The sequence below is a fragment of the Eleginops maclovinus genome, chromosome 20, assembly GCF_036324505.1.
Source record: "Eleginops maclovinus isolate JMC-PN-2008 ecotype Puerto Natales chromosome 20, JC_Emac_rtc_rv5, whole genome shotgun sequence".
Lineage (NCBI taxonomy): Eukaryota > Metazoa > Chordata > Actinopteri > Perciformes > Eleginopidae > Eleginops > Eleginops maclovinus.
Window position 1 is genome coordinate 4,537,487 of NC_086368.1, and position 26,763 is coordinate 4,564,249.

At 40.9% G+C, this 26,763-nt stretch overlaps 2 protein-coding genes across 10 annotated transcripts; one reads left to right on the plus strand and one right to left on the minus strand.

Moving 5' to 3' along the window:
- Window positions 1–875: 875 nt before the first annotated feature.
- Window positions 876–24,678, minus strand: ywhaba (tyrosine 3-monooxygenase/tryptophan 5-monooxygenase activation protein, beta polypeptide a). Of its 6 annotated transcripts, XM_063911391.1 has the most exons (7): window positions 24,512–24,678; window positions 12,561–12,723; window positions 10,831–10,971; window positions 8,330–8,453; window positions 6,688–6,851; window positions 5,892–5,987; window positions 876–3,898 (listed from the first exon to the last, which is right to left on the minus strand). In XM_063911391.1, exons 2-7 carry the CDS (start codon window positions 12,711–12,713, stop codon window positions 3,842–3,844), a joined length of 735 nt encoding a protein of 244 aa, XP_063767461.1. In that variant the 5' UTR covers window positions 12,714–12,723; window positions 24,512–24,678; the 3' UTR covers window positions 876–3,841. The 6 variants fall into 6 exon arrangements, with proteins under 6 accessions (XP_063767461.1, XP_063767458.1, XP_063767456.1 ...); XM_063911388.1 differs by lacking the exons at window positions 876–3,898; window positions 5,892–5,987; window positions 6,688–6,851; ... (1 more) ...; window positions 10,831–10,971; window positions 12,561–12,723 and adding exons at window positions 21,224–22,120; window positions 22,796–22,899 and having other exon boundaries at window positions 24,512–24,633; XM_063911386.1 differs by lacking the exons at window positions 876–3,898; window positions 5,892–5,987; window positions 6,688–6,851; ... (1 more) ...; window positions 10,831–10,971; window positions 12,561–12,723 and adding exons at window positions 21,224–22,120; window positions 22,772–22,899 and having other exon boundaries at window positions 24,512–24,633.
- Window positions 14,907–18,212, plus strand: LOC134883162 (E3 SUMO-protein ligase ZBED1-like). 4 transcript variants are annotated; one of them, XM_063911376.1, is made up of 7 exons: window positions 14,907–15,970; window positions 16,091–16,304; window positions 16,773–16,917; window positions 17,032–17,263; window positions 17,357–17,494; window positions 17,613–17,684; window positions 17,792–18,212. In XM_063911376.1, exons 3-7 carry the CDS (start codon window positions 16,787–16,789, stop codon window positions 18,155–18,157), a joined length of 939 nt encoding a protein of 312 aa, XP_063767446.1. In that variant the 5' UTR covers window positions 14,907–15,970; window positions 16,091–16,304; window positions 16,773–16,786; the 3' UTR covers window positions 18,158–18,212. The 4 variants fall into 4 exon arrangements, with proteins under 4 accessions (XP_063767446.1, XP_063767443.1, XP_063767445.1 ...); XM_063911375.1 differs by having other exon boundaries at window positions 15,369–15,383; window positions 15,757–16,304; XM_063911373.1 differs by lacking the exon at window positions 16,091–16,304 and having other exon boundaries at window positions 14,907–15,383.
- Window positions 24,679–26,763: the final 2,085 nt, after the last annotated feature.

Here is a 26,763-nt window from a genome sequence, read left to right on the forward strand (position 1 = left end):
CAGGGTAGCTGCTGAATTTACTCCAGGTGGAACTAATGGGGCGGTGGTGGGGGCTTGGCCTACGAACTGAATGATCACTGGTTCAAGTCCCCGAAACACCAAGTGCTACCGTGGTGTCCCAGAGCAAGGCACCGTTCCCCGGGCGCCGTACATATGGCAGCCCACTGCTCCTAACTATAGGATGGGTCAAATGCAGAATTCTTGAATTTCCCCACGGGGATTAATAAAGTACTTCTTTCTTTCTAAAGTCAGATTTAAGGGCTGATTATATTTCACGTCATTAATCCAAATCTGCCTAGCAACTAAAGTGATTCAATACATTTAGTGGAGTAGAGGTAGAAATTAGCAAAAAACTGAAATACTCGAGTAACGTCAAAATAAAGTCAAAATTATCCAGTAAATCTACTTCGTTACAATACATCACTGCCCTCTGGTGTTTCCGGCTTCCCTAAAAAGAACCACTTTGGTTGAAGCATCCTAAATTAAATGTAAATATAACCAAATGAAAAGTTTCTCGTCTCTCCTCTCATTCAAGAGTCTACTTTGGGAGATGTTTAAATGGCGTTTAAACCACCATTGATTTCCATTTCTGGAAAAAATAAATAGAGCAAAGACAGGCAGAGATTTCTAACCCGTCACGAAGGAGAGTGTTTATCTGAAGAGGAGTATCTGCACTGATTCTGCTGAAACCAGAGGACAGTAAAAGTTAGCATCTTGCTACATTGGAAAAAACCCTAACCTTAATAGACCAAATCCATGGAGAGAGATTTAAAGCACTTCCTGTTCTTCCAGACCAACTTCCTGCATGCGTCTTAGTGAACCTGAGTAGGAGATGAAACACATTATAGGTGTGATAATAAACAGAGCGGGGCTGATTCGGAACTGATAAAACCTTTATTTCACTTTAAATTGTCTTTTACATTTTGTCCTGTTTATAACATGTAAGGTGAAACTAGAGCTGGATTTTTTTTAAAAGACATACACAAATCTAGTATTACTTCAATAACCGGGGTGGGGGTGGGGGGGAGGTGTTGAAGGGATTTTTTTTTTGTCATCATTTTCTCATTTTTTTGGGGGGTGTCCTTAAGCTAAGTCTAAATGTTCACAACCACGTGCGCGCTAAGCAATAAAACCGTCACAGAAGCAAACTTTTTTTGTTGTTTTTTTTGGGTTATTTTTTTTTCCTTTTTATTTTAAGCATAATACTGGTCAGTAAAAACAAAATGATTTGAGATACCAGATATACAGACAGGCTCGGTGCCACATTCACTACTGCATGGGATCATTTTTTCCTTAGAAAGCGTAGAATAACTGCCTTTTTGTTCAGCTAACGAGAAAAAGAGCGGCAGGGAGGAATTATCTTTTTAACCTTTTTAAACTTCAGTGCATGAAAACATTTGTCCCCAGCAAAGGAAAAATAAAACATTGAGACACATGACTTCTCTACACCTAAAGAGTGGAATGTCGAGATGGTTAGTGACAAGGTTATTGTGACACTGAGGGGAAGAATGAGGGGGCTTTTCTGGTTTTCTAAAAACCCGATGGTTCTCAAAGTTTGGGATTTAACCGCTTTTGAACTCGTACAGCCAAGAGAACGTTTAACAGTTAAAGCGTAACTGTATACGATCAGACCCCAAAAAGGTACCGTTAACTGCAGATTGAGCGCCTCTTGGAGAGTTTAATCTATAAAAAGGTAACATGTTACGACTGAAGATTTGAACCGTGATCCAACAGGCTCTCCCCCCCACTAACAGATGATTGGCTATCGGCTGCCGGGACATTTCAACGCACGTACCTGTGTGGACTTGATGTGCGGCAAGGGAAAACCCCCGCTTCCTCATTTATTTAAGTGTGTAAAGAACCTCTTTGTGTGATTTAGTTACACCTTTATCAAAAATCCAAATCTGAGATAAGAGTTTTTCTGCCTGGTTTTTAAACTCAAGGAGCTTTAACGCTCAACTGAATTGATTTTAAGGCAGCTAGCTAATACTCTAATCTCGTTTACCTTAAAGCAGGGGGTCCAAACTTTTTTCACCGAGGGCCACAGACAGACAAATACACGGAGAGCTGGGCCACTTATAGAGGTGATATTGCCTCATAAGTTAGCAAAACAACGGCCGCATTTGGCCCCCGGGCCGTAGTTTGGACACCCCTGCCTTAAAGGCACAAACTTCTGCTCATTTAGAATTCCTAAAAACTCACCTCTTAAAGTGAGGCTGAAGACTTTTCTTTTCGCCACTGCTTTTTAATAAATCCTACTCCTCATATCTTTAATTGGAACTTGTATTTTTTAGGACTTTTAAAATATCTGAGCTTGTTGAATTAAATTCTCCTGCCATTTTAAAGGCAGTGTTTAAATACCTTAATAATGTGTTTCTGTAAAGCACCTTTTACTTGTGAGGCAGTTAGCTGATACTCTAATCTTGATCCCTTTAGAGGAACAATACCCAAATGCTTTTCATATTTAGGAAATGAGGAAGCAGGAAGTTGTCGTTGTCGTTGTCATTACCCCCCCCCCTCCCCCCGATGGTTGCGGTACATTTACATGGTGATAAATGGCGGCTTGCAGATTACACCGTTCAGCAGCGAGTGGAAGCTGTCAGTGTGAGCACGGGAGAGATTTGGGGGTGGAAAAGGAGAAATAAAAAGTACCAAATAAAAAGTTCTGTGGTCAGAAGTGGCCAAAGCACACAGCAGCGGGTGTTAACGGACAGCATGGACCAACCGTTCTCCAAAAGACAGATTTACAGTCACGCTCTAAAAATGTTTTACAATTTTACAGTTCTCAAAAAACGGGTAAGAAGAGTTTGATTTGTTATACACACAAAAAGAAGAAGGAAAATAAGCAAGAATTAACTTCAGGGATCCACGGGAGCAGGCGAATCGAACATCCAGGGAATGTTTTAATACGTTTTCAGATCAATCTCGGAACAGAAGCAGAGAAAATAAGGAACACAGCAGGTTCTGTTTTTAGACGTGTCAGTGTCACAATACAGCCTTGTAGGAGGACCCTTCTGTATAAACCTCAGCAGAATGGCATTGCTGCTCAAACACCCCCCCCCCCACCCACAGCTGTTTAATCCCCAGGATCTGGTGGCAGAGGTGGAGGAAAAACTAAGCATCACAGTGTTTGTTGAAAATAAACAGACAGTTTAATAATTTTTTTGTTTTGTTTAAAGTGGAATAAAACCAGCCATACGCCGGTAACACTAATAAAAGCCAAAAGAGAAGGGGGGGGGGGGGGGCACTACATGAGTGTTAACTCACTAGAGGAGGGGGGAGGAAGAGGGGATCACTATATAAGTGCGTTAACTGAATAGATTTAGGGGGACGGGGCGGGGTACGACTATATATGTGCATTAACTCACTAAAGGGGTGGGGGTATTGAAATGTTAGGAAAGAGGAAGAACGGAGGAGGGAGATTAAACGAGGGAGGGGAGGAGGGGGAGAGGTGGGAGTTTAAGATTCATTTATATCGTCGTTTTTGGACAAAACCCCCTCCCCCCGTGCTATAAGGGTCTACCTTGGAGTGATCCTGGGAGGGGGGAGGGTGGGAGGAAGGATCGTTGGGAGATGGAGTTCTTTCTCTTAACACCCCCCCCCCCTGTTTTTTTATTTTCTGGATTTAAATATATATCTGTCTGGAGGTCAGGTGCTATTCATGCTGTTGGTTATACAGAAGGGAGGTCGGGAGGCCGGGGGTTTGAAAAAGGGGGGAGACGAGGGAATGAACGGGCTGTTTATGTGTACGAAGAGAGGAAGAAGAGAAGAAAGAGGAAGAGAGATAAAAGGAGGAAGGAGAGAGTGGGGGGTGGGGGGGGGTTTAACAGTGAAGTGCGCTCTAGTTCTCTCCATCTCCGGCGTCGGCGTCGTCTCCCTGGTTTTCTGATGTCCACAGCTGCAGGGACAGAGGACACGGTTCAGTCAACACTCAGAGAGTCATCGTTCACTCAGATTAATACGTAATCTTAATCCTGCTTTACAGTTTCATCAAGGTAGGACTCTTCAGGCCCCATGAGAAGAGCAGAACCAGCAACTAACCTGCCATCAAGCATTATTATGTGTGTGTCCGAAACACATTTGTGTTAAGACATCAATAGCTGTTCAAAAACTTAAACCACCTCTTGTCATTTATTTATTTACTTATTATTTGTTCTCTTGGACCTCATTTATTGATTTATACTTTATTATTTTATTGCATGTGAGGAGAATGTGTTCTGTGTTTGGGATAAGTGGAACAAATATATTGCCATCATGCTCCTTCATGGTTGTGTTACCCTGTGAAAAGTCAAACCACATCACTATTCCCAGGACCCACACACACCCACACACACGAAGATAGTCCCCGACAAATGCACTATTTGTTTGTGGTAGAGCAGCGTCTGCTTTAAACTCAAGTGTCCAGCTGTTTGAGGAGTCACGGAGCCCTTTTTAGGATGGAACTATACATACATATATTTACATTCAGTAGGAACATTATAAAACCACTATATGTAACAGTTCATTTCAGTCTCATAAAGCAGCCTGTTTATACAATACATTATTAATATACCTTATCAATTCTGCTAGTACTATCAACTAAAACTGAACATTATAACAGCTTTTAAGCATAAGACTGTTTACATATACACCTACACTCACTTCAAGCAATGATCCGCTTTACATTTGTGAATGTGAATTTATTTTAGAGGATAGGGTTAATAACTAAAGCGTGTATGAAGTTATACACTTATTAAAAGCAAAGAGGGGAAAATGTGAGTTGGTATTTTACATACTAAAGGTTAGGCCTGCTCTATATCTGGTATTATCAGTAGGGCTGCCCTCGACGGATTTTTCTAGTCGAGTAATCGTGTCGCGTATATGATTATTATGATTTACAACAGGATGGTACGTTGTGCTTCACATGAAATATAACTATTTAATGACTATTTCAACGGTTAAACTATTTCATGTGCAATAATTAACCGTTGAAATAATCATTGAACTGTACACGTAGAAAGGAGAGTCCCAGCGCGGTACAAACAGCAGAAGCTCCAGTAAGGATTCTTAATGTGTGTGTGAACAAGCAGCGAGCACACACACTGAGCATTTAGTTCTAGTTTCTATAATTCATATCTCAATACAAATACCCAATAAATACTAAAATGGATACAGCACCAAATATGCTCATCGGCAAGAAATCCCTCCGCACATTACGCCCTGATCGTGAAATGAAAGCTTGAATTGATCGTGTTCTGAGCTCAGAATGATTTTATATTACAGGTTTATATATGTTGAAACAAAGCTAGGCTACTGCCTGACTCACTGCTGCTGTTTCCCTCTGAGGAAGGAACACACGTTGTTGGGGATAATAAAGCTCCGTGTTTTTGATATGATGGCGTGGATACGGAGGCACCTTTTTTCCAGCAGAGTTTGCAGGTCACCTTTTGGGGCTCGTCCCTTACTCGCTCAGAAGGATCGCACACTATGGATATCCTGCCCGACAAATTAACTTCAGGACCAGGCACAGCTCTGAATGAAGTCTGAGGAGGTTTCCGGCTGACGCGTCATGCAGCGCGCAGATGGACCTTTTTTTTCTTCTTCTAATATTCGGCTAGTGAAAAATTAGTTGACGAATATTTTTTCCGCCGAATAACGATTAGTCGACTAATCGGGGGAAGCCCTAATTATTAGTTTGGATGTCAACACACTGAAGCAGTTACAGGCCCCACACACACACTAGTAACAAATATGCATTGTGCTTATCTGATTGAACATTAGATGGTGCTAAAACGTCGTGTATTAATGTAATAAATGAATGTTTATAGTATGTGCTTATGAGGTGATTTGACTATAAACACTCCGTATCTGATCACACACACACACACACACCCCCCAGAGTGTGTACTCACAGTGAGGTTGTCCCTTAGTAGCTGCATGATCAGCGTGCTGTCTTTGTACGAGTCCTCGTTTAAGGTGTCGAGCTCAGCGATCGCCTCGTCGAAGGCCTGCAGGAGGAACGGAACAGAAACACAAGGCTCATTTCTTCATGATCCTACAAGATCCCTGCCGTTCGTTCCTTTAAAGATATTCCAACTTTTGATTTGCTTTAGATAAAAACAACGTGTAAATCCTTGAAACATACACACAGGTTAAATTAACATCCATTAGTTCATTACATTCAATGTGCTAACTAAATATATATCAGATTTCTTCTATCTCACTTCAATGATTTACAAAGTAAATCCCTTTTAAAATGCACTTAAAAACACAGGGACGTTTGCTCTTATGAACGTTAACCAATAAAAGTGACCTTTATTTTTCTTTCAAGACGTTTTTAAAATACTGTCAGCAATAACGCTGGCTGTACATCTGTTTTCTTCAAACCAATAAATGAAAAGGAACTGCAACGCTTTTATTTTGTATCACTTTTGACCATTTAGTAAGGTGAAAAGTGATAACTAAAATCCTTCTGCACTCACTTTTCTGTTTATTGGTTAAGAAAGACATAAAATGGACTCAAAAAGGTGCAGACTTTTGTAGCCTTTCACATACTGTACCCCTCTTGCTCAGAGAAGAGTGAGCCTGAGCATTTCAACTAACCCTTTATTAAAAATGTCTCTTTTTAGTTTTATTTTCTAACATGTTAAAATGTCACGCTGCTTTTCTCAGTGCTGGTGGATCACCCCCCCAGTATAGAGCACCCACCTGCTTGGCCAGAGCGCAGGCCTGCTCAGGCGAGTTGAGGATTTCGTAGTAGAAGACGGAGAAGTTGAGGGCCAGGCCCAGCCGGATGGGATGTGTGGGCTGCATGTCCTTCTTGCTGATGTCGAAGGCATTCTGGTACGCCTCCTGAGAGCTCTCCACCGTGTCTACACAGCACAACGCACACCAGCTTTAGTTTAGGATCCGGAATGCATCACAACTGTCCCTACAAACAGCTCTTATTCTCCTGCAGGAGAGCTAAGAACCCTAATGATCCAGAGTCCCATCAAATCTGACATTTCAAATGGACCCAGCATCCTTAATTACCCCAAAAAACACTCCAGAATTGTCCGAATCGCCAAGCCATTTTTAAACTATTGTCCCCACAGGCATTTAACAATATCAAATATATTTGAAAAAAGTATTAGAAAATAAATAAAATCAAGTTAAAAAACAGCAAACAAACAGTTAATACCGACCTACATAGAAAAGAACACACAATATAAAATGTCCTAGATAAGTTAAGAGCGATGTACTACAGCAACAGAAATGTAGACATATATTACAGGATCAGAAACAGACATATGACAGTCTATAACTTACAGTCGTTTTAGACATGTATCTAACGTTGGGAGGGCTGATGATATTATATATACACACTGACACTATAGACTCTGCAACACTGATTCAGGCAGACATGGAAGAGGACCATTTGTCCAGTAATTTGTCAGCTTTTTCAAATAAAATAGTAGAAGAACTTTCATTTCTTTGTTAGGGTTTAGAATATAAAACAGTGTATACTCTAAAGTGAGCTTCATGAAGTCAGGAGAGTATTTATTGGCACCTAAACCTGGGACACAAACGATTATGTGACCATAAAGCTGCCATTTCAAGTATGATTAGTTATTCTCGGAGTATTTTACAAATGGAAAGAATCAGATGTGATGAAGTGATGATTATCTTAATCTAACTCAGTTGATTGTATGGTGATGCGTTACCTTATATCAAATGAAATGTACTGTGATTTAAGATCGTCATTTCCCCCATACCTCTTTTGTGTTCATACTGTTTAGTTGTTTTCTCTACATAATAAAGTAGGAACATGTTTTGCTGTCCTCTTATTTCTTTTAAATGTGATGAAAAGGTTTTTCCATCTGTTTTTTGTTTCCCTACAGCATCTCTAACTATGATTAAAGATCGTAATGCAATTTAAAAAGATAATCCAACTGGTTTTCAAAATGCTAGAGATTAACTTGTTTTTCACCAATTGCCTTATTTGTTTCTAAAATGATTTGACTGCTTCAACTTCAAAAAACGTATGAAAGGGTACTTCAGGAACATGTTTCAGTGTAGCATGAGGCTCGAGGGTTGTAAAAATTGAGCCCCTAACTCCAGGTAATAAAACAGCCACTTTACGGCAAGCAGTAAAACAAGTTACCTGGGTTTGTTTATGAAGGAGTGTTTACTCTGAGCAACATGGCAACTGACTTTAGCTTGAGCCATAAAAAGGACCCTGGTTTAAACTTTAACTGTAGCTCAAAGGAGTCTCCTAAAGGATGATAAGTGGTTATCTACTCACTCCAATAAAATGCTGCCTGTGTTGCCGACTAAACTAAAATGGTTTTTATTAGTGTCAAACACTCACTCTTCTTTGAGTCTCCAGAGGCCACCTCTGACAGGTATCTGAAGTAGTCTCCTTTCATTTTGAGGTAGAACACCTTGCTCTCCGGCGTAGATGCATGTGGAATGAGGAATTTATCGAGCAGATCCTGAAACAGAAGAGAGGAGCAGAAGGGTTTATAAGCAGGAATAAAAACATGGCAGCAGATTCAGTGTTTACACACCAGAGGCACGACAGCCTGCCAGTGTACCGGTCCATTGGCAACTGGACCACAGATAGTGTTACTAATACACGTCAGGCCCTTCCTGCATGCAGGCTGAACCACACGCTCTGTGCACTTTGCATCGGCCTCACTACTCTCAGAGTGGGGTCCAGGTCAGATCCATGATGATAAAGAGAACAGAATACAGAGTTTGAGCCTGACTCTGGAGCTAAAACCCTCAGACTTTGTTCCAGAGAACATGTGACTTGTGTTGTCCTTTAGCCCCGCCTCCAATCGCTCTGGGAAAAATCTGAAAAATGACTATGGATTGGTATCTGAGTTAATTATTACATTTCCGGAAGTAATGATTTGAATAAGGGCTATTAGCGCACTGGGTATATGGTTAACCTCAAAAAATAAATGATCTGCTAATCTACAGACGTCTTTTTCCTCAATGAAAGTCAATGGGAAAAAGTATGTTTTGGCCCCAATGACATCAAGGAGAGACATGGAAATTGTAGTACTCCCGTTTGGTCACTACAAACATTTGCATCAAGGTCCCACTTACTTTCTTGGGGCTTGGCTACACCTTAGAACCACACCTGCTGCTAACGAGCGTCCCAGCGATATGAAGACAGCAGAAAGTCTGAAAACCCGCCTTTTTCCACTTCACGTTGCCAAAAACAACACAAAATCATTTCCATCCCTGTTTCTTAAAAAGGTGACCTCTTAAAATCTTGACTTTGTTTTTGTCGGTCCAATAACCCAGAGATATTCATTCTAATATTAGAAAATAAAAAAGGCTGAAAATGGCTTAACAAGAAAATAGCAATGTCTACCCCATTACAAAGCAGAACTCATGAAATATATTGGGGAAGACAATCTAATTTGAGCTTTCAGTCTCTGGTAATATCACCTCGATGAAGGTCACTGACACGTGTGTTTGTGCTGCTGATGAATCGGAGCTTCCCTGGACCAAGCTTCCTGCTGCTTTAAGGACAGCGTGTCTTCCCTCCCTTCATTCCTCCAGCACCACATCACTGCAGAGGCTTCCAGTTTGACCTTGAAGATATTATTAGAAGTCGGCACAGGCACAAAAAATGTGTCCGTTTTGACCTTGAGCAATTTCTGTTCTCACCGAGTCGCAGTGTGAGGGTGGCTGAGGAGGCTTCAATCTTTTCACAAAAGGCCTAAACTGGTTCAAAACCACAGAGAAAGTATGTTTTCTGCCAGCAGCTTGAGCATAATGAACTGTACGCAGCATAAGAACACCTTTCACACGGTCTGACCTCGCATCTTTCAGGTCCACGAAATAATTAAAACCAATCATACTTTTGAACAGCTTTAAAATGACAGGAAACTCAAGGGCTAAACTGTGTGCAGGTAGGAGGTCACAGAGGAAGGGAACAGGTCTGCCTCAAAGGAAAAGAGGCCCCCTGGCGGTGTAAGGGTTTTTTGCAAACCCTTTTTTATGTTTTTGCAGCGTTGTACCTCGCTGGAGTGAGTCCTCAAATGTGTTTAAATAAGTCAGCATCGGAGCAGTCAATGTTTTTTTGTATGCATTTCTGGTTAGATTCTCAACACAACAGCTGTGGCTTCAACGATTTACACTTTTGTTTGTTTAACGACGATAAAATACATCAGTCCATCCCTGCTGGTGAACATCTAGCCCTAATAAAAAAATGTATCCTTCTTTATTTTAGCGTTGCTGACTAGGAGTCATGTGTGCGTGATGTAGTTTGCTCAAAAATCTAAAAAGTGCCGGTAATATGAGGAGAATATCCTGCAAATATCATAAATGTTTCTTTGCAATATTACCAAAGGTAAAATCCCATCAGCTTTTTGTTAACGGAACCAGGGAGATGCTAAATTAAAACATATCATCCCTGGAAAACTTTATTAACAGCTGTTTAGGCTGAGAAAAGGACAGACTCAGGTTCATTTAAGAAAATGTCTGTAGTTTCATGACTTCTGGATCCTACACACAGGCAGGCAGTCCTGCCCCCACACACACACACAGTATGCTGCACCACTTGTGCTGAGTTTCCAGTTAAGCACTCTCCTCCCTCTGCACCAAGTAAAAGCAACAAATATACCCATGTGGGGTGGAAGGACAAAAAAAAGAAAGAGCGAGAGGAAAATTAAAGCTTTGTTTGACAGTCCTAACAGCTGCCAGGGCTGCTGCTAGCGCCGCTACTGCAGCCTCCACGAGTGACACCATGTGACTACTCCCTCCTCAGCCAGGAGGATCAGCTCTGGTGTTTTCTACCTCCATCTATTTTCCCTCCCCCTCGTTCCCTGCTTCCCCCGTCCCTCTCCGTACCAGCACGTCCGTGCAGATTTCTTGGAGTTCAGTCTCGATCTTCATACGGTATTCACGAGCCATCTGCTGTTTCTTATCGTTACCGTCCGTCTTCTGCTCGATGCTGGAGATAACGCGCCAGGATGAACGGCGGGCCCCCACCTGATGGCAACAACAAACAAAAAAAAATTCACTAACGGCAACATCTGAGCTGAAGAGATACACATTTAGAAAGATAAAGTAACCACGATAAAAGACACAACTGCTATGTACATTACAAATCAACAATACAGACATTATTGGTTTTTCAATCAAATATTTGAAGGAAATGTTGCTAACTGTTTCTCATTCAAATGTATTAAGACATGGAAATCAATTACACCGTGCAAATTCAAATAGTCTACAAAACACAAAGTCTATCTTTCTCATTCTAGCATTAGTCAGTGATCATGTGAGAGGAGTGGGGGCTCATGCTATGTCCACACACACACACACACACACACACACACACACACACACACACACACACACACACACACACACACACACACACACACACACACACACACACACACACACACACACACACACACACACACACACACACACACACACACACACACACACACACACACACACACACACACACACACACACACACACACACACACACACACACACACACACACACAGCAGCAGTGCTGGAAAACCTGAGGCTGCCGTTACGCAATATCTGCTTTTTAGTTTGAAAAAAAGAATCATGAAAAACAAAAAAGATGGCAGTGCAGCGAATGTCAGACTACACATTATTTAAAGAGAGGCTAAATTCAAAAATTTTCGCAGCTGTAAATGCTAAAACTACATCAGGGGGAGTTAGATTTTTGTAAGCAATAATAGAAATAGGTGTCCTGTAACAAAACTTACTGAATTATAAGACTTTGCTTTAAAAAGGCATTTCATCAAGCGATAGTCCAGAGAAGATAAGCAGTACAGAGGTTGCCCCAAACCACAGCAGAGCTTTCAGAATAAATCTGCACTCTTTCAGAAAGGACAGAGGCCCTGACTCACCAGATGCTTTGGGTGTTAAATCAGTCCTCTTAAAAGCCTCGTAGGTGATTATTAAAACAATATATCTTGGCGCAATAGAAAACTATTATACGTGTGATGGAGCTAATATAAATGGATTACTTTCAATTCTATTGACGGCTGTGTGTGCAGTACAAAGTGTGCATGGAGAGCCACAGAGTGAACCGCTGGATCACTCTGACCACTGGCAGGTTTTCTGTGGGTTTTTTAGGCCACGAGCAGTCAATGGTCAATCTCATCTAGTGATCAATCTGCTCTTAACCCTGTATACGGCGCAGCTCCGGATTCATGCATACCACTTACAATAACAGTTCTCCGCTTTAACTGGATTTGCATGGTCGGAATTTCTATTTCCATGGACTCAGTTTGCATACTTTAGTCTCTTCATATAAAACTAATTGTGTTTTAAGCTCAAACAGCTAGTTTAATGTTAACTCATTTAACCAATAAAAAGAGGACTTTTATATTTGTTATTCTTCAGCTTAGTCTTAGGGATAAATTAAGTGTTAAATAATGTTATAAGCCCTGTGTAGCAAAAGATATTAGAAAACCATTGGCTGTATATCGTGAATTCAACCAATCCAAGAGCTGACTGTTCAGCCACAGTCTGAGCATGGACATATGGGTAAAGAGAAATAATCAGCGCCGTTAGATGGATGCCATACCACGTTCTTGTAGGCGACAGACAGCAGGTTGCGCTCCTCGTTGCTGAGCTCTGGGGCCTGCTCCGTCACCGCCTTCATGGCAGCCGCCATGTCGTCGTAGCGCTCGGCCTGCTCGGCCAGCTTGGCTTTCTGCACCAGGTCGTTCTTATCCATTTTTTTTAGGCTGCAGGGGGAAAGAGCAAAGGAGAAAGACAGATTTAGCAATTGGACTCAAGGCATTAAGGTTCTTATGTTACCAGCGGGAATATGCTAAATAAGGAAGACCGACCATTAGATAGGCAATGAGCGCAATGCGTGAGAAATACCTGGTGAGTAATGTCTGAACAGGATACAAGTAGAACAAGGTGGAGGGGAGAAACGGTTAGGGGACGCCACAATTTTGGAATATTGGGCTGGAAGCAGAAAATGGAATAAAGATGCTTAACCATGAGGCAAATACTGGAGAGACAAAAGCTCATCCACCACTGATAAAATCCTAAGATCACACAAAATGGGTTACAAATAAAATGCTACAGCAAAGGTCTAACTGCACTTGATAAAATGTCAAAAACCTTTTCAGTTCCAGCTCCCAGTTGTTTCATCCTCGAGGGCTTTGTGCTCACCAGATGAAGCTGAGGGTCTAAGTAGGCCACAGCCTAGCCTCCATCTCCTTTTTATCAACGCATCTCACAATGAACCCTCCACTACGGGCTTTTAGCGTCCTCATTTGCATATCTAATTTATTGGATTGACGTGAAAGTCCTTTATTTCTACATTAACAACTGCTTGGGTACAAACTCAAACATGACCAACATGTGAATACACCCACAGCAGATTCCCTACCCTCACACTCTGGACAAGTTGCGTAGTAACCACCCCTCCAAGAGAGTGAAATTAACTTATCATCCGATTGTTTAAGTATCTTTGGAGCTTAACTGACGTCTAACCCCCAAGGCGGGGGTTGAGTATTTGGCCTTCCTACAGAGGGTATAAAAACAAAGTTAATTCTATGATAAAAACAACAATAAAAATATATTTTTGGTGTTTTTATCTTTCAATTACATCTTAGTATTCAAAGCTCAGTTTAGTATTTTAGATTAACATGGTTTTCAGTTTCTGAGTCATTTCTAATCCTAAACTGCCACGGATACAAAGTTCTAATTTAATCCTCTGATAGTAAAAAGGAAACCCGCCAAAAAAAAGCTTTATTTTCAAGTAATTTGACAAAATACGAGTAGCCTGTGGTCTGACTTCTTTGTTAAAATATGCAATCATGTGTGGGGAAACTGCCAAAGAGCTTAAGATACCATGCTAACTTAACATGCACAACAATAAATGATATAAGATCATTTTGTTAATACAAAATCTTACTTTGGTTTGAACAATTGTATAAGGTATTCAGCACCTTTGTGCTATCATTAAGCAAAAGCATTATGTTCAAAATGTGTTAGGCTTGGGCGTTATAGACAAAATGAAATATCAGCACATTTTTTACCTATGCTTTGATTTAAGAATTCACTGCTGGGCAAAATAACTAAGTGGGTAAAGGCAAATAATAGAAGAGCAGAGTCATGCAAGAAAATCACATTTCTTTAGTGCAATGCTGCTTTAAAACCAGGAAATACAACTCGTGAAATATTCCATTATGATTGAGGATATCCAGAAGTTAAGAATATATCTAGTTTCACACTAGGAGAGTGACATGTTGCACAGCCCCAGATTGTGTAATTGGAGATGTCCATAACACCTGTTCAAATGGGAACACTGCTATTTTCCCACCTATTGTTCTTTGCAAAAGGGCTGAATCTTTTTTGTTTCGTGGGGAATGTGGGAACCAGCAACTTTCATGTCCTGCCACAAACTCTTGATTGGACCGAGGTATAATAAAACCACTCCAGGACATTTTTTGTTTTAAGCCTTTCCTTTATGGATTTGTGCTGGAAAAATAAATCCCCTAAGTCACAGTTCTCTAAAAAGACAGCAGGGACCTTTACTATTGGAAATGTGTTTCATTGCATTCATATCAATGTGTCTGCCTTCACACACACAGCGTGGCAGGCCACCGACAGGCACCATGCTGATGTGCATGCTCAGAAACCTACACTTTCATGATCACTTTATAGATCCTGAAGACTGACCCCAATTTTTTACAGAAACAAGTATAATAAAGATATTCTGCAATTTTGTTTTGACAAACGCAGCTTTTTCTTTAAACTATTAAAGCACCCTTCAATATTGCACTCTAAACCTGCATCTCTGTTCAGAGCCGGGGTCCCCTTATAGCGTCTTTTGCTAGTACTCTAACAGGAACAAAGTATTTGATGGGAATATTCTCATCTGTGCCATATATAGGGATGGGAATCGAGAACCGGTTCCTGTTGAGAACCGGTTCCTTGTGTTTCAATTCCATGGAACCGTTTGGCAGCTCGTTAAACGATTCTCTTATAGATTCCAGACCGCACGGTTTATGTAACGTTATTTACGCAGCAAGTTACACACGAATGATTCAGTAAGCTCGGCTTGACGTGGCGTAGTTGCTTGGTTACGCAGGTGACGCTCGTGATTCTTTTTACAAGTCTGAAATGGCACCCCTAAGGTTAAAACGGTCCAAAGTGTGGCTTCATTTCACATTACATAAGGATGGCAACAGGGCGTTTTGCAACCACTGCAAATTGTTGATAACATCGGCGGGAGGGAATACTTCAAATATGCATAAACATCTGCGCACACAACACGGGATAAACTTTAACGAGTGTCGCGTTTTTGATGCCCTTCGGAGTGACAGCAGCCAAGCTTCTACGACCACCGTGACCTTGGGGGCTAACACAGAAGGCAACTCTGGTGGTAAGTAGCTATCCCACTGACTAATCCTTAATGTGATTCCTAGTAAATTATGTACCACGCCATTTCTGGAAATAAACCCATTTCCTACCTCTCCTTGGGGTAATTAAGGGAGTTTATGTTTCTGGTTAATCAAGCCGTTCCTTGCTAGCATGTTTAATTAGCTTACTTGATGGCAAGGCATCCGTAGTTCTAGGGAAGAATTCTAGCTGTTGCTATGTAGCTAATGAAACATGCTAGTAAGTTGCGCCGCCGATTCAGGGAGCCAGAGAAAGGTGACGCTCATTTATTTAAATCAAAGGGAGGTGGGAAATTAGTTTATTTCCCGAAATTGTACAGTATTGCTTTTTCATCAAACAAATGCCTTCTTCGTTAGATTTAGAACAAGATGATGACCGGGACGAGACGGGTAGTCTGGCTGACTCAGAGGCTAGCAGCACTTGCTCCCGTTTACCTCTGGCTTCTATTTTCGTCGAGGCAGGCAGAAATAAAATGTCCCAGGCAAAGGTAGAAGAATGTCACCGGGCAGTTACCAAATTTGTTGTTAAGGGTTTGCACCCATTTTCTACAGTAGACGCCCCTGAATTTCGGTAGGTGAATGTGAGGTTGTTGTCAGATTATCAAATGTCAGATTAGAATAGAATAGAATAGAATATTTTCCTCCTCATTAAACAGATGTTTACACTCATTCATTTTCATATGTTTTCTAGGGAGATGACAAAGGTTCTCAATCCAAAATACAAAGCCCCCAGCAGGGAAAGCTTAACCAACCACTTAATCCCTGCTTGGTATGGTGTGGAAAAGGGAAATGTGATCTCTGAACTGAAAACAGTGTCAAAGGCAGCTATCACGGCTGATGGGTGGACAAGCTTTTGTCAGGATCATTATCTCACGGTTACTCTGCACTACGTGAGCAATGGCCAGGTAAAGGAAAAGGTCCTAAAAACCAAAGCCGTTGTACCAATCTCAGACAGGCTCAGCTGTAGCAGAGGAGATTGATTACATTTTAGAAGAATATGGTGTACGGGAAAAGGTTGTGGCAGCAACTGTAGACAATGCAGCGAACATGGATGTAGCCATCAAACAGCTGCAAATTGTCAAATTTCCATGCTTCGCTCATACGCTGAACCTGGGAGCGCAAAAGCTGTACAACTGCACTGCCATATCCAATTGGGCAGCACGAGTTCGAGCAGTTGTTGTCTGGATGAAGAGGTCACACATGGCAAAAGTTGTTCTTAAAGAGAAACAAGACTTGCTCAGTAAGATACTCTCCTTACAGTACATTGCAAGCATTATACTAGATGTACATGAAAATATACATGTATAGGTATGTGTATGTAAATTATTAGATAATAAATATTTACATTGTGTTGTGTATATGTGAACCCTCAGAGCTGCCCAAGCACATGCTCCTCCTGGATGTAAGGACCAGATGGAATTCCCTCTATTTGATGATGGAGAGATTCACCGAGCAGTTCCCTGCTATCCAGGCTGCAGCCATAGATCCACGCATAAGAAGACCCATGGAGAAGGAAAGGTGATATATATTTTAAATGATAATATGACTTAAACTTTTTTTAAAACTTTGACTGGTTTTGTTTTTGTTTATTTGTGCTACATACATCTTTTTCTGTTTTTATTTACATTGTAGGTTGGACAGAATAGGCAACGAGGACTTAAGGAAAGCAGAGGAGTTTGTGCATCTCATGCGGAAGCATTACACCTCCACACTGGCCGTCTCCAGCGACAAAAGTGCAACCTGCGGTGAGATTTTGCCCATCTTGCAGAAGCTGGAGCAACAGTACACTGTGCAGGAAGGTGACTCTGCGTTCACAAGGAGCATCAAGGAGAACATTTGGAAGGATCTCTCCAAACGCTACCAGGTAAGCACAACTACATTTAATCTTACCTTGATGCTTTAGGCCAATTTGTACCACTAGTCTAATGTCATCCTATCCTCCTTTTTGAAATTGAAGGGAACTGACATTCAGAGATTCCTGGAGGAAGCCACCATCTTGGACCCCAGATTTAAATACAAAGTGAAAAGTGATGCAGTCTGCGACAGGATCAGGGAAGCTGCAATAACAGCAAATACAGTGGCAGCAAGAGATGAGGTATTTTAATTTCTGTTTAAATTCTGTTTGTCTTATCATTGCATTTGATTCCATTGTGAGTGAGACCTTCTACGGCTCTGTGTTAAAAGTTATTAATGTGTTTACATCACTTCTCAAGCTCCCAGGGGAAGGAGAGACACAGAGGGAAGGCTGCGAAGATGGGGAGGAGGAAGAAGTAGAGGAACACTATGTAAGTTAACTCATTCATTTGTAATGACCTTTGGATGCTGTTTTGTCATGATTATTGACTTATATATGTTTGTTTGTTTTTTTTACTTCATGTTCATTTAATTTCAGGCACTGCCACCACCATCAAAAAAGACAGCCTTGGAAGAACTATTCGAGGAGGAGGACAACGAGCTGCAGTCAATCCGTGAATCACAGCCCCGTCTTTCCCTGGCTCAGAAGGTGGATCAGGAAATCCAGTTCTACAAAAGCCTGCCCTCCATCCCCTGCAGGGATAGCGCCGCACTGTGGTGGTGGAACAAGCAGGATACGCTGCCCTTGCTATCTGGACTGGCTGAAAACTACCTCTGTGTGCAAGCTTCCTCCACCCCATCTGAGAGGGTGTTCTCCACGGCTGGAGACACCATAAGCCCCGAAAGATCCCGTATCCTTCCAGAAAAAGCAGATATGCTCATATTTCTGAAAAAGAACTGTTAATTTTCCCTACTACTACTTGAGTGCACACACACTCACACTCACACTCACACTCACACTCACACTCACACACACACACACACACACACACACACACACACACACACACACACACACACACACACACACACACACACACAGTGCTTGTGATTACATTGTTCTTGTAATTACATGATTCAGTATTTGTTATTTGTTGTTATTTGTTACATTTTCTTGTACAGAAAAGCAGATATGTTCATCTGCAAAAGAACTGTTAATTTTTTTTACACACACACACACACACACACACACACACACTACTTGAGTGCGCGCACACACACACACACACACACACACACACACACACACACACACACACACACACACACACACACACACACACACACACACACACACACTTGTTATTAGAGATTAATAAGTAACTGTCACAATAGAATATTTTTCATTAAAACAAAGATAAATGTTACATCAAACTGTTTATTCTCCTTTTTCCCCCAAATTGGAATCGATAAGAGAATCGATAAGGAATTGAATCGTTTCACAGAATCGATAAGGGAATCGGAATCGTAAAAATCTTATCAATTCCCATCCCTAGCCATATATATATATATTTCCATTTCTCTCAAAAGAGAAAAACAACCCATTTTGGGGAAATATGAATTTTCTAAATGACTCAAAATGGTTTATTTGATATCTTGTATTTTTTCTGTTTTGGATAACAGTGATGAACACTGATTATATTAAACCGGTCAATTGTACGTTGTCAGGTTTACTTCAAAGCCACTAGATGGCACAGGCCTCTGAGCTGATTATTAAACTTTCCAAATTCAAATTCTTGTACGTACACTTGTACAGATTCTATCAGTTATCTTCTATTTAATTCACGTTGTTTAAGTGTGTATATTTTGTTCACTACATGTGAATACTGCTTGTCAGCTACTGGTAATTATCAATAAATCACTCGTTTGCCCCAAGCTATTTTAAAATCACTTGCCTCTATTGCTCAATATTAATATGTCAATCAGCACAGACTTAGTCATAGTATTTATACAGTGGCATTCCTTTAATATGTCTGGCTGTAGTAGCCAATGGGACATTTTGCAAACTAAGCAGGAATTATTTACTGACTGTTTTTGTATAAATGTTGCATCAATGTAATGAAGCACCACTATTTGTCTGGTATTTCATTTGCTGGATTAACTAAATAGAGACATTCAGCAAAGACTGCAGACTACGAGACTGAATAAAAAACGGCAAGAAGCAAATGGAAAAAGAGAACAAAAACGTCTTCACACATTTGAACGTGCTGCCACTCTTCTGCACTTTCTGTGGTGTGCAGGGTAATTATTAGCCTCTCAGCTGGGAGCGTGCCAGTGGCACAGTTCCAGTGCTGATTCAAAGGCTGAATCGTAAAATCAATTTTCTGCTGATATTGAGTGCAGTCCCATCCGTTCACCAAAAAACAAAATGGTGAGACCATTAGTGTATGGGATCATTATACATTCAGATACCCACTTCCTCCAAAGAGGGACACTGATCAGGCAGAAACCCGAGATCGCTCTAAATTAGTTTTTTATTTTGCTGGACATAAGAAAAACCGGATTGTTGATCTGCTAAATCCCCAACCTAATCTTGAGATACATCAATAGACAACACCATTTATTGTGAAGCACCAAACCTGGTAAATTCATGGTTGAGTGAGCAGGCTGTGTTTTAAAATATTTAAAATAAATTGTGCTAATGGCTATGCTCTGTTGTTTATCTCAAACAATAGTCAAACTAAATCAGAAATATTATTTTAATCAGTTAGGTCCATTTGAGCAAAAATGCAAAAAATCATTTGCTAACTTATCATGACTTATACAATACTAAACTAAATGTATGGATATCAACTTTTCCCTGAGAAAGGTGCGGCAAATTCAGCAGCACCATTCCAATAAACATTATTTTATGAGGTATTGGTGCGAAATGGTTCACTTGCTGCTGTAAAAATCAAACCAACATGTTAAGTGTGACGTTAAAAGTTACTATATGCATGACAACATGATAGTCAAACCACCAGACAACATGGAGTTTTATTCTGGATGGAGTCGTACTCATGAAAACACTGTTATGATAAATAATAATAGAAAGACTGTAAGACGCTTTAACAATTAACAAGGCACAATTTGAATCACTGGACCTGTTCATGTTCTCTCATCTCTTGTAGTCTCAGGTTAATTGATTTAATTCCTATAACATGTTTTTCAGTTTACATGACTCTATATTGGGGCATCTATAAAGGTTTCCCAATAGTATAACAAAAGTGACAGAGCATGAAATAACAGACAGAAATAAGCTAAGTGTTAAATCCAGGGAAACAAAGGGTGTTCAGTAGTGTTGAATAGGAAGTGAATCCTCAGCCTGCTTCAGGCTGCATGTGACATTCATGCAGTGCTCTCATTAACAGCACCGTGTTGGGCTTTACTACACATCATGGTATACTACATTAGAAAAACCGCTTGTAACATCTATCATATACAATCATAACTCAACAAAGTATGCTAATGTGACATTGACTATACATATACAAAAATAAAAATAGCGAGTACCATTAATAATATCATATACGTTAGCCTGTTGTACACTGTACACTAGGGTGCATCAAATTTGAATGGGAAATTTTCATTTCAAAATATCAATTTGGCTGGCATTGCATTTTGTTCCAATTAACATAAAAATGACTTTTCGCAAAGTTTTGAGGAATTCCATTGAGATTTAGGGGTGCCACCTAAGACATGAACTTTTGTGAAATTTCGAAAAAATGTGCAATTTTTAGTCTTATTGCCAAAAAGTTGACCTGGAAATGTTGAGTACAGTGAACTTTTATACAGTAACATGTTCTATAGGGTTATCAAAGTAAAAGTTGTTTGTTTGCCCTTTGGGCAACTTGGGCATTTCTCAGAATTCAACTTTCAAGATTCTCCATTCATTTGTCCTATAGACAAAAATGAATGGAGGTCAATGGGACATGTTCACGTGGCCTTACCCTGAGTTTTGTGCAGCAGTGATGGATGTCGGACACACATATAAGGTTTAATTGACTTTAATGTTAAACACAAGGGGCGATACTGACAGAACAAACCCTCTCTGGTGGCTAACTCACTGGCAACTAACAGGGCCTAATGGTAAGAGCTAGTAGCCAGTGACACAACACTTGGTCGGCTAAGGATGTCATGTGGAATGAAGACGTTTGTTCCAGTCGTCTTACGCTTGTGGGATGGTTCGCCCTCAGATGTTGGACAGACTGTGTTAGTATCCTCCTCTGGCTCCTCATCACTCTCCGACACCAAGCTGGACATTGCCGTCATCTCCTCCAGCTCCTTTTCACAGCGGGACTGCCTGGCTGCTGCAGCAGCTTGACGCTCCTCTCGCCGCTTCACCTTGAGCTGCAGCTTTTTGTCCAATACACCAAATGTGGCCACTCTGTCGGTCTTCATGCTGGCCAAGAAATCTAGGTCTTCTGGGTTATCAATCAGCTTTTCAACATTTGGAGGCCACAGCGGAAATGTGGCATCATGTCTGCACTCCATTTTCTCCAATTGTTTCGCTGTATTCTCACTGGAGCGCTTGGCCTGGGAGATTTTCCGCAGCTTGTTGTTAGCATTGACTAAGTCTACCATCTTGTGGCAGGCACGCTTGTCGCTCACCATTGGGATGTTGGCTTTCTTGTAAAATGGCCGCACCTGCTCCAGGACAACCTTGGCTGCCTCGAACTGCGACAACGCTCCGTTTGCACCAGGTTTCTTGGCAAGCATGCAGCGTAAGATCTGACGACCAGTTGGCAGTTTGGCGCCGGTGATGATGCCATCCTCACTGGTGATGCTGGGGCCCAGACCAAAGACCAGGCTGCGACTGCTAGTCTGGCAGGGACCAGTTGGTGAGGGCAGCATCTTAGGAGAGCTGGATCCTGGGGTTGTGCAGTGCCTGAGAAGGAAAAGGACACAAGCTCAAGGATAGTGTTTAAAATCATATCTTAGCATACTTAATATCACTCAATTATGATAAACCATGCTTGCATAAGCCTCAAATTTTAGCTGTACATCGTCCAACTTCATCATTACAATGATAACTTACTCTTACATCACTACCAGAGTAGCTAGCTGTGCTCGCAAATATACCTATGTTTAAAATGTTAATTTAATACAAGGACAAGGATAGAGTTTAAAATCATATCTTAGCATACTTAATATCACTCAATTATGATAAACCATGCTTGCATAAGCCTCAAATTGTAGCTGTACATAGTCTAACTTCAACATAACTTACCGTTACTACCAGAGTAGCTAGCTGTGCTCGCAAATATACTTAAAATGTTAATTTACTGTAACAACTACAATGCTACTCTCAATAAACATGAGACATCAATACTCTGAATACGACATTATTCACTCTAGAATAGCTGCTACTGTTGGAGTTAAGCTTAAAAGGTTAGCTAACATAGATAGCTAACTGTGGTTAGCAAACTGTTGCTAGCTAACGTTAGCTAGATGTAATGAGCACAAAATACCTATAAATAGGACTTAAGTATACAAAGACACAACTACAGATATGATAGTAATATGTAATAATACATACCCCACACAAAAACAGAAACATCACCTCAGTTTTCTTGAACTGCAGTCTTGTTAACCTCAGATCTCCATGGCGACCATTGAGCACTGTTTACCACTTTATCCAACAAAAAGAGATGTGCAGTGGCGCCCCTAAATCATCATGTATTGGAAAAATATTTTGCATGTGTTTCTACATATATTGGAACACTTTTAGCACCCAGCCATATCAAAATTCAAGAATTGTGTTTTTTGATGCACCCTACTGTACATAGACTTCTGCTACTATAAATCATCCTGGTCTGATCACGTAATTCCTAAGAAAATGCACTTACAGTTTACCATCTTTTATTTTATTCCTATTTTAGTTCACTAATATTTTATATTTGTTGCACTGTACATTTTGTAACTGTCTGCCTTGTACTGCTTTTACACCCGTATTTCCCCGCTGTGAATCAATAAAGATGCATCCTTTAGTATGCGTTAGAGGCTAATCCGTTTCATTTTAGCATCCTGAAGTTAGCATTTAGCATCGTGTAAAATGCCGCTTATTGCAGTCAGAAGCAAATAAGCGTTAGTTGACCGACGCAGCAATCCGCACATCGGTTGAAATTGAGCCAAATTGGCCTCTTCGGTGAGCTTAAATCATCTAGCACGACACCAACAGTATTCTCCGAATTATCACTGATGTTATACAGCTATCTAACGTGAGCTAACGGCTAAGGTTAACAGGCTTATGCGCAACCAAAAAATGGGGTTCACCATCTTTAATAGCCCCGAGATACACTGAACAGTCTAAAAACCAACCCCTGGGAAACATTTTCAGAAGAAGCGCTTATAGCCCTCCAGGCAGTGGATATTCTGGTTTTTAACAACGTTTAGTTGGCCTGCCAACAGCTACGCCCTCCTTGTCGCATTCCCCTGCGGAATTTTAAGATGGAGAGATAGATTACCGCTAGCTGGCAATTAGCATGCTAACGGAACGTCACAGTACGGTTGCTGGCTTGAATCGTTAGCTTAGCTGACCCCGTTACATTATGTGCCGACGCAGAGGTGTTGGCTGAGATAGCTGGATGGTTAAATACGGCATGTGTTACGTCGTCACCGCTTTAATCTGCTGGTAAAATGATATCGACTCTATTTAAAATGGTAGCCACATTTGAGGGGGAAACTCCCGGGAAATAGGGAGGGTGTGTTAGCTTCACTACGCCATAACGGACCCGAGCTAGAGCCATTGCTATTAATCATGCTGCTCTTTAAATAACGGACCAGATATGTCGATTCCCCCGGGATATAGACACATCAAATTACAAATCTCTCGTCAAACATCGTGTTCTGTACTCGCTGTACTTTAGCATTTGTAGCTAAACATGCTTCTTTCACGACGGCCTGAACACGGCCGCCTCTAAGCTGTCAAAATGGCCAAACCTGGGTGCCGCTCGCTTCTCCCTCCCTACACGGTCACCGCGCACCATCATGCATGGCATCGACCGGATTCTGGGCCTTTAAAAATCAACAATCCCCGTCACATTACGCAACACAAAGAGCTTGGGCGACGCAACGCCAGGTGTTTTGTTGGTTATTTCTCGCTATTTTATCCAGTGGTCTCGGCCTAAATCCTCGCACCCAGCCCCTAGCCACAATAGGCACCTTCCGCCGCAGAGGCAGGGGAATGGGGCCACCGCTGGGGCTGCTGTTCCCCCCTAAAACAGTGTCCTTACCCTGTACACAAAACAATAATCGAGTGATATGCAAGTGAACTCACATTTAGAGCGTGCAAGGAATCCCGATTTTATTCTCTAAACGATGGGAGTTTATCAAGCCGTCCTCCGCTCGCTGCTCAGGGTATTCAGGGCAGTACCACTTCCGCCTGCTCTGACACTTCCGCTTCCTCTAAACTCCACCCCTCCCCCCCGCCAGTATCCATGGCAACCGAGCCAGGGGGTTTCCTGAGCATCTTGCAAGGGGCTTTGACGTCAGGAGGACCATGGCAACCGCTACAGGATGACGTGCGCCCCGGTCTCCGTGGCAACTGTCTCCATGAGGCCCGCTGCTGCTGTCGTATCTGAGTTCACCATCGAGTCAGCTGACACAGCCTTGTGTGGGTTACACTGATTTCATTTTTCTTCATATATTCCAACAAGCAGGTCTTTTTCTCCCACTGCACCACCTACACAATCACTGCAAACCCTGCAACACCATCAACCATTGTACATTCATCTTTACGTTTTCTATTTGTGATTGCTATATGGTTATAAGGTTAATTTATTCACCCTTTTATAATAATGGTTGCACAATGAGTGGTTGCCCCTTCACGCTACAAGCCTGTAAAACATATATCCTATACAAATATGTACATTGTAATAGCCATCATACAATGACAGCTTTTTAGCTTTGACTCATAATGGTGATGTACACGTTGATTGCACAATGTAATGGCTGTATTAAATTGACACCATAATTGTTTGGGCTGAAATCAGCCTTGCTTTCATTCTTGCAGTTCTATCTGCAACTGTGAAAGATTCCCCTGGAAAATTAAGGCTCTATTTAATCATTTAATTCCTATTTCTTCATTCTGAAAATGTCTGAATTTTACAAGGTTAATTCACCTGTCATTTTACAACTCCGGTTTGCACAATGAAATGTAAGTGGTAACCCATTCACGCTACATGTATATCAAACATATAGTCTGTACAAATATGTATATGATCATATATAAATGAAGCAAAAATAAAACATAAAGACAGCTTGTTTTGCTTTAACTTGTGATGTACAATGTGGATTGCATAATGTACATCCTTTCACAATCCCTGTCACAAAACATATAGCCAGAACAAATACTTAGCCATATCATAATAATACAAAATCATGTTTTGGGTTGACATCCTTTCAATGCTTTTTGTTTAGGGTCTGGGCCTTTGTTTTTAAGCTTTGGATAGCTTTTCTGAAAGCCATTTCAGATATTTCAAATATGTCTTATAATGTATGATGCTGATTGCACCATGTAGGGGTAATAGAATAATCACATCATTATTGTTTACGCCTCTTTTCATTTCGCATTTCTGCCTGCCATTGGGTATAACTTCCTTTGAAAATGAAGACTCAATTTATGACACAAAACAAGTGCGTCAGCAGGGGGATAGTGCTTTCGTTTAGCTACCTGTAGCTATCCACAGGTAACAAAGCGTATAGATGTCTTTGCAGTTATTAATGGATTATCAAAATCAGAATACCTTTATTCGTCCCACAGAGGGGAAATTTACATTTGTTACAGCAAGTATAGAGCCAAAGATATTAGTCATACTCACAAGAAGGCTTTCATAAAAAGCAAGGTGTACAAAACCATATCAAAACATTTCATATTTAAATCCCCTGCAATTTATTTGAACAGAAGAGTAAAAAAACTGAAACCGAAAAACTAACAAGGCTCACCTGTTAGCCAATATCAGTATAACATTTGCAATAAATTAATTGATTTGATGATTTATTCATTCATACAGTCAATTTAACAGTAACATAATTTGGTCAGTAACATTCATCTAGACAGAGAGCTAGTGAGGGAAATATTGCAATCGGCAGAAAGCCTGTTAATGAGTCAACCTATTAATACACCAAATCAGCCAGTGATGTCAGAAGTGATTAGACACATACTATTGTGTGTGTGTGTGTGTGTGTGTGTGTGTGTGTGTGTGTGTGTGTGTGTGTGTGTGTGTGTGTGTGTGTGTGTGTGTGTGTGTGTGTGTGACACATAAAGACTGCAGAGAACCAAAATGACATCAAATTGATGCAAACTAACTATAAAGTAAAATATTTCTGATTCTGACTCTGATCAAGACACACAAAAAGGACTTTAAAACAAAAAAATAAATACAAAGAGATGCATCATGACCAGAGACCTCAAACAAGTTTAAAGAAAAGATCCAACAGAACTTAAAAGATGTGTAAAACAGCCCAATAGGAAATGCTAAACAACAACAAGATGCAAAAAGATAATAATTAGAGATAAAAAGACTGAAC

Excerpts from the sequence above, each read along its gene's own strand:
- LOC134883162 (XM_063911373.1), top strand. The coding sequence starts at position 15,122 with ATGGCACCCCTAAGGTTAAAACGGTCCAAAGTGTGGCTTCATTTCACA. Across the intron at positions 17,264-17,356 it reads ATCTCTCCAAACGCTACCAG|GGAACTGACATTCAGAGATT; the intron begins GTAAGCACAACT and ends TTGAAATTGAAG. Across the intron at positions 17,495-17,612 it reads CAGTGGCAGCAAGAGATGAG|CTCCCAGGGGAAGGAGAGAC; the intron begins GTATTTTAATTT and ends TCACTTCTCAAG.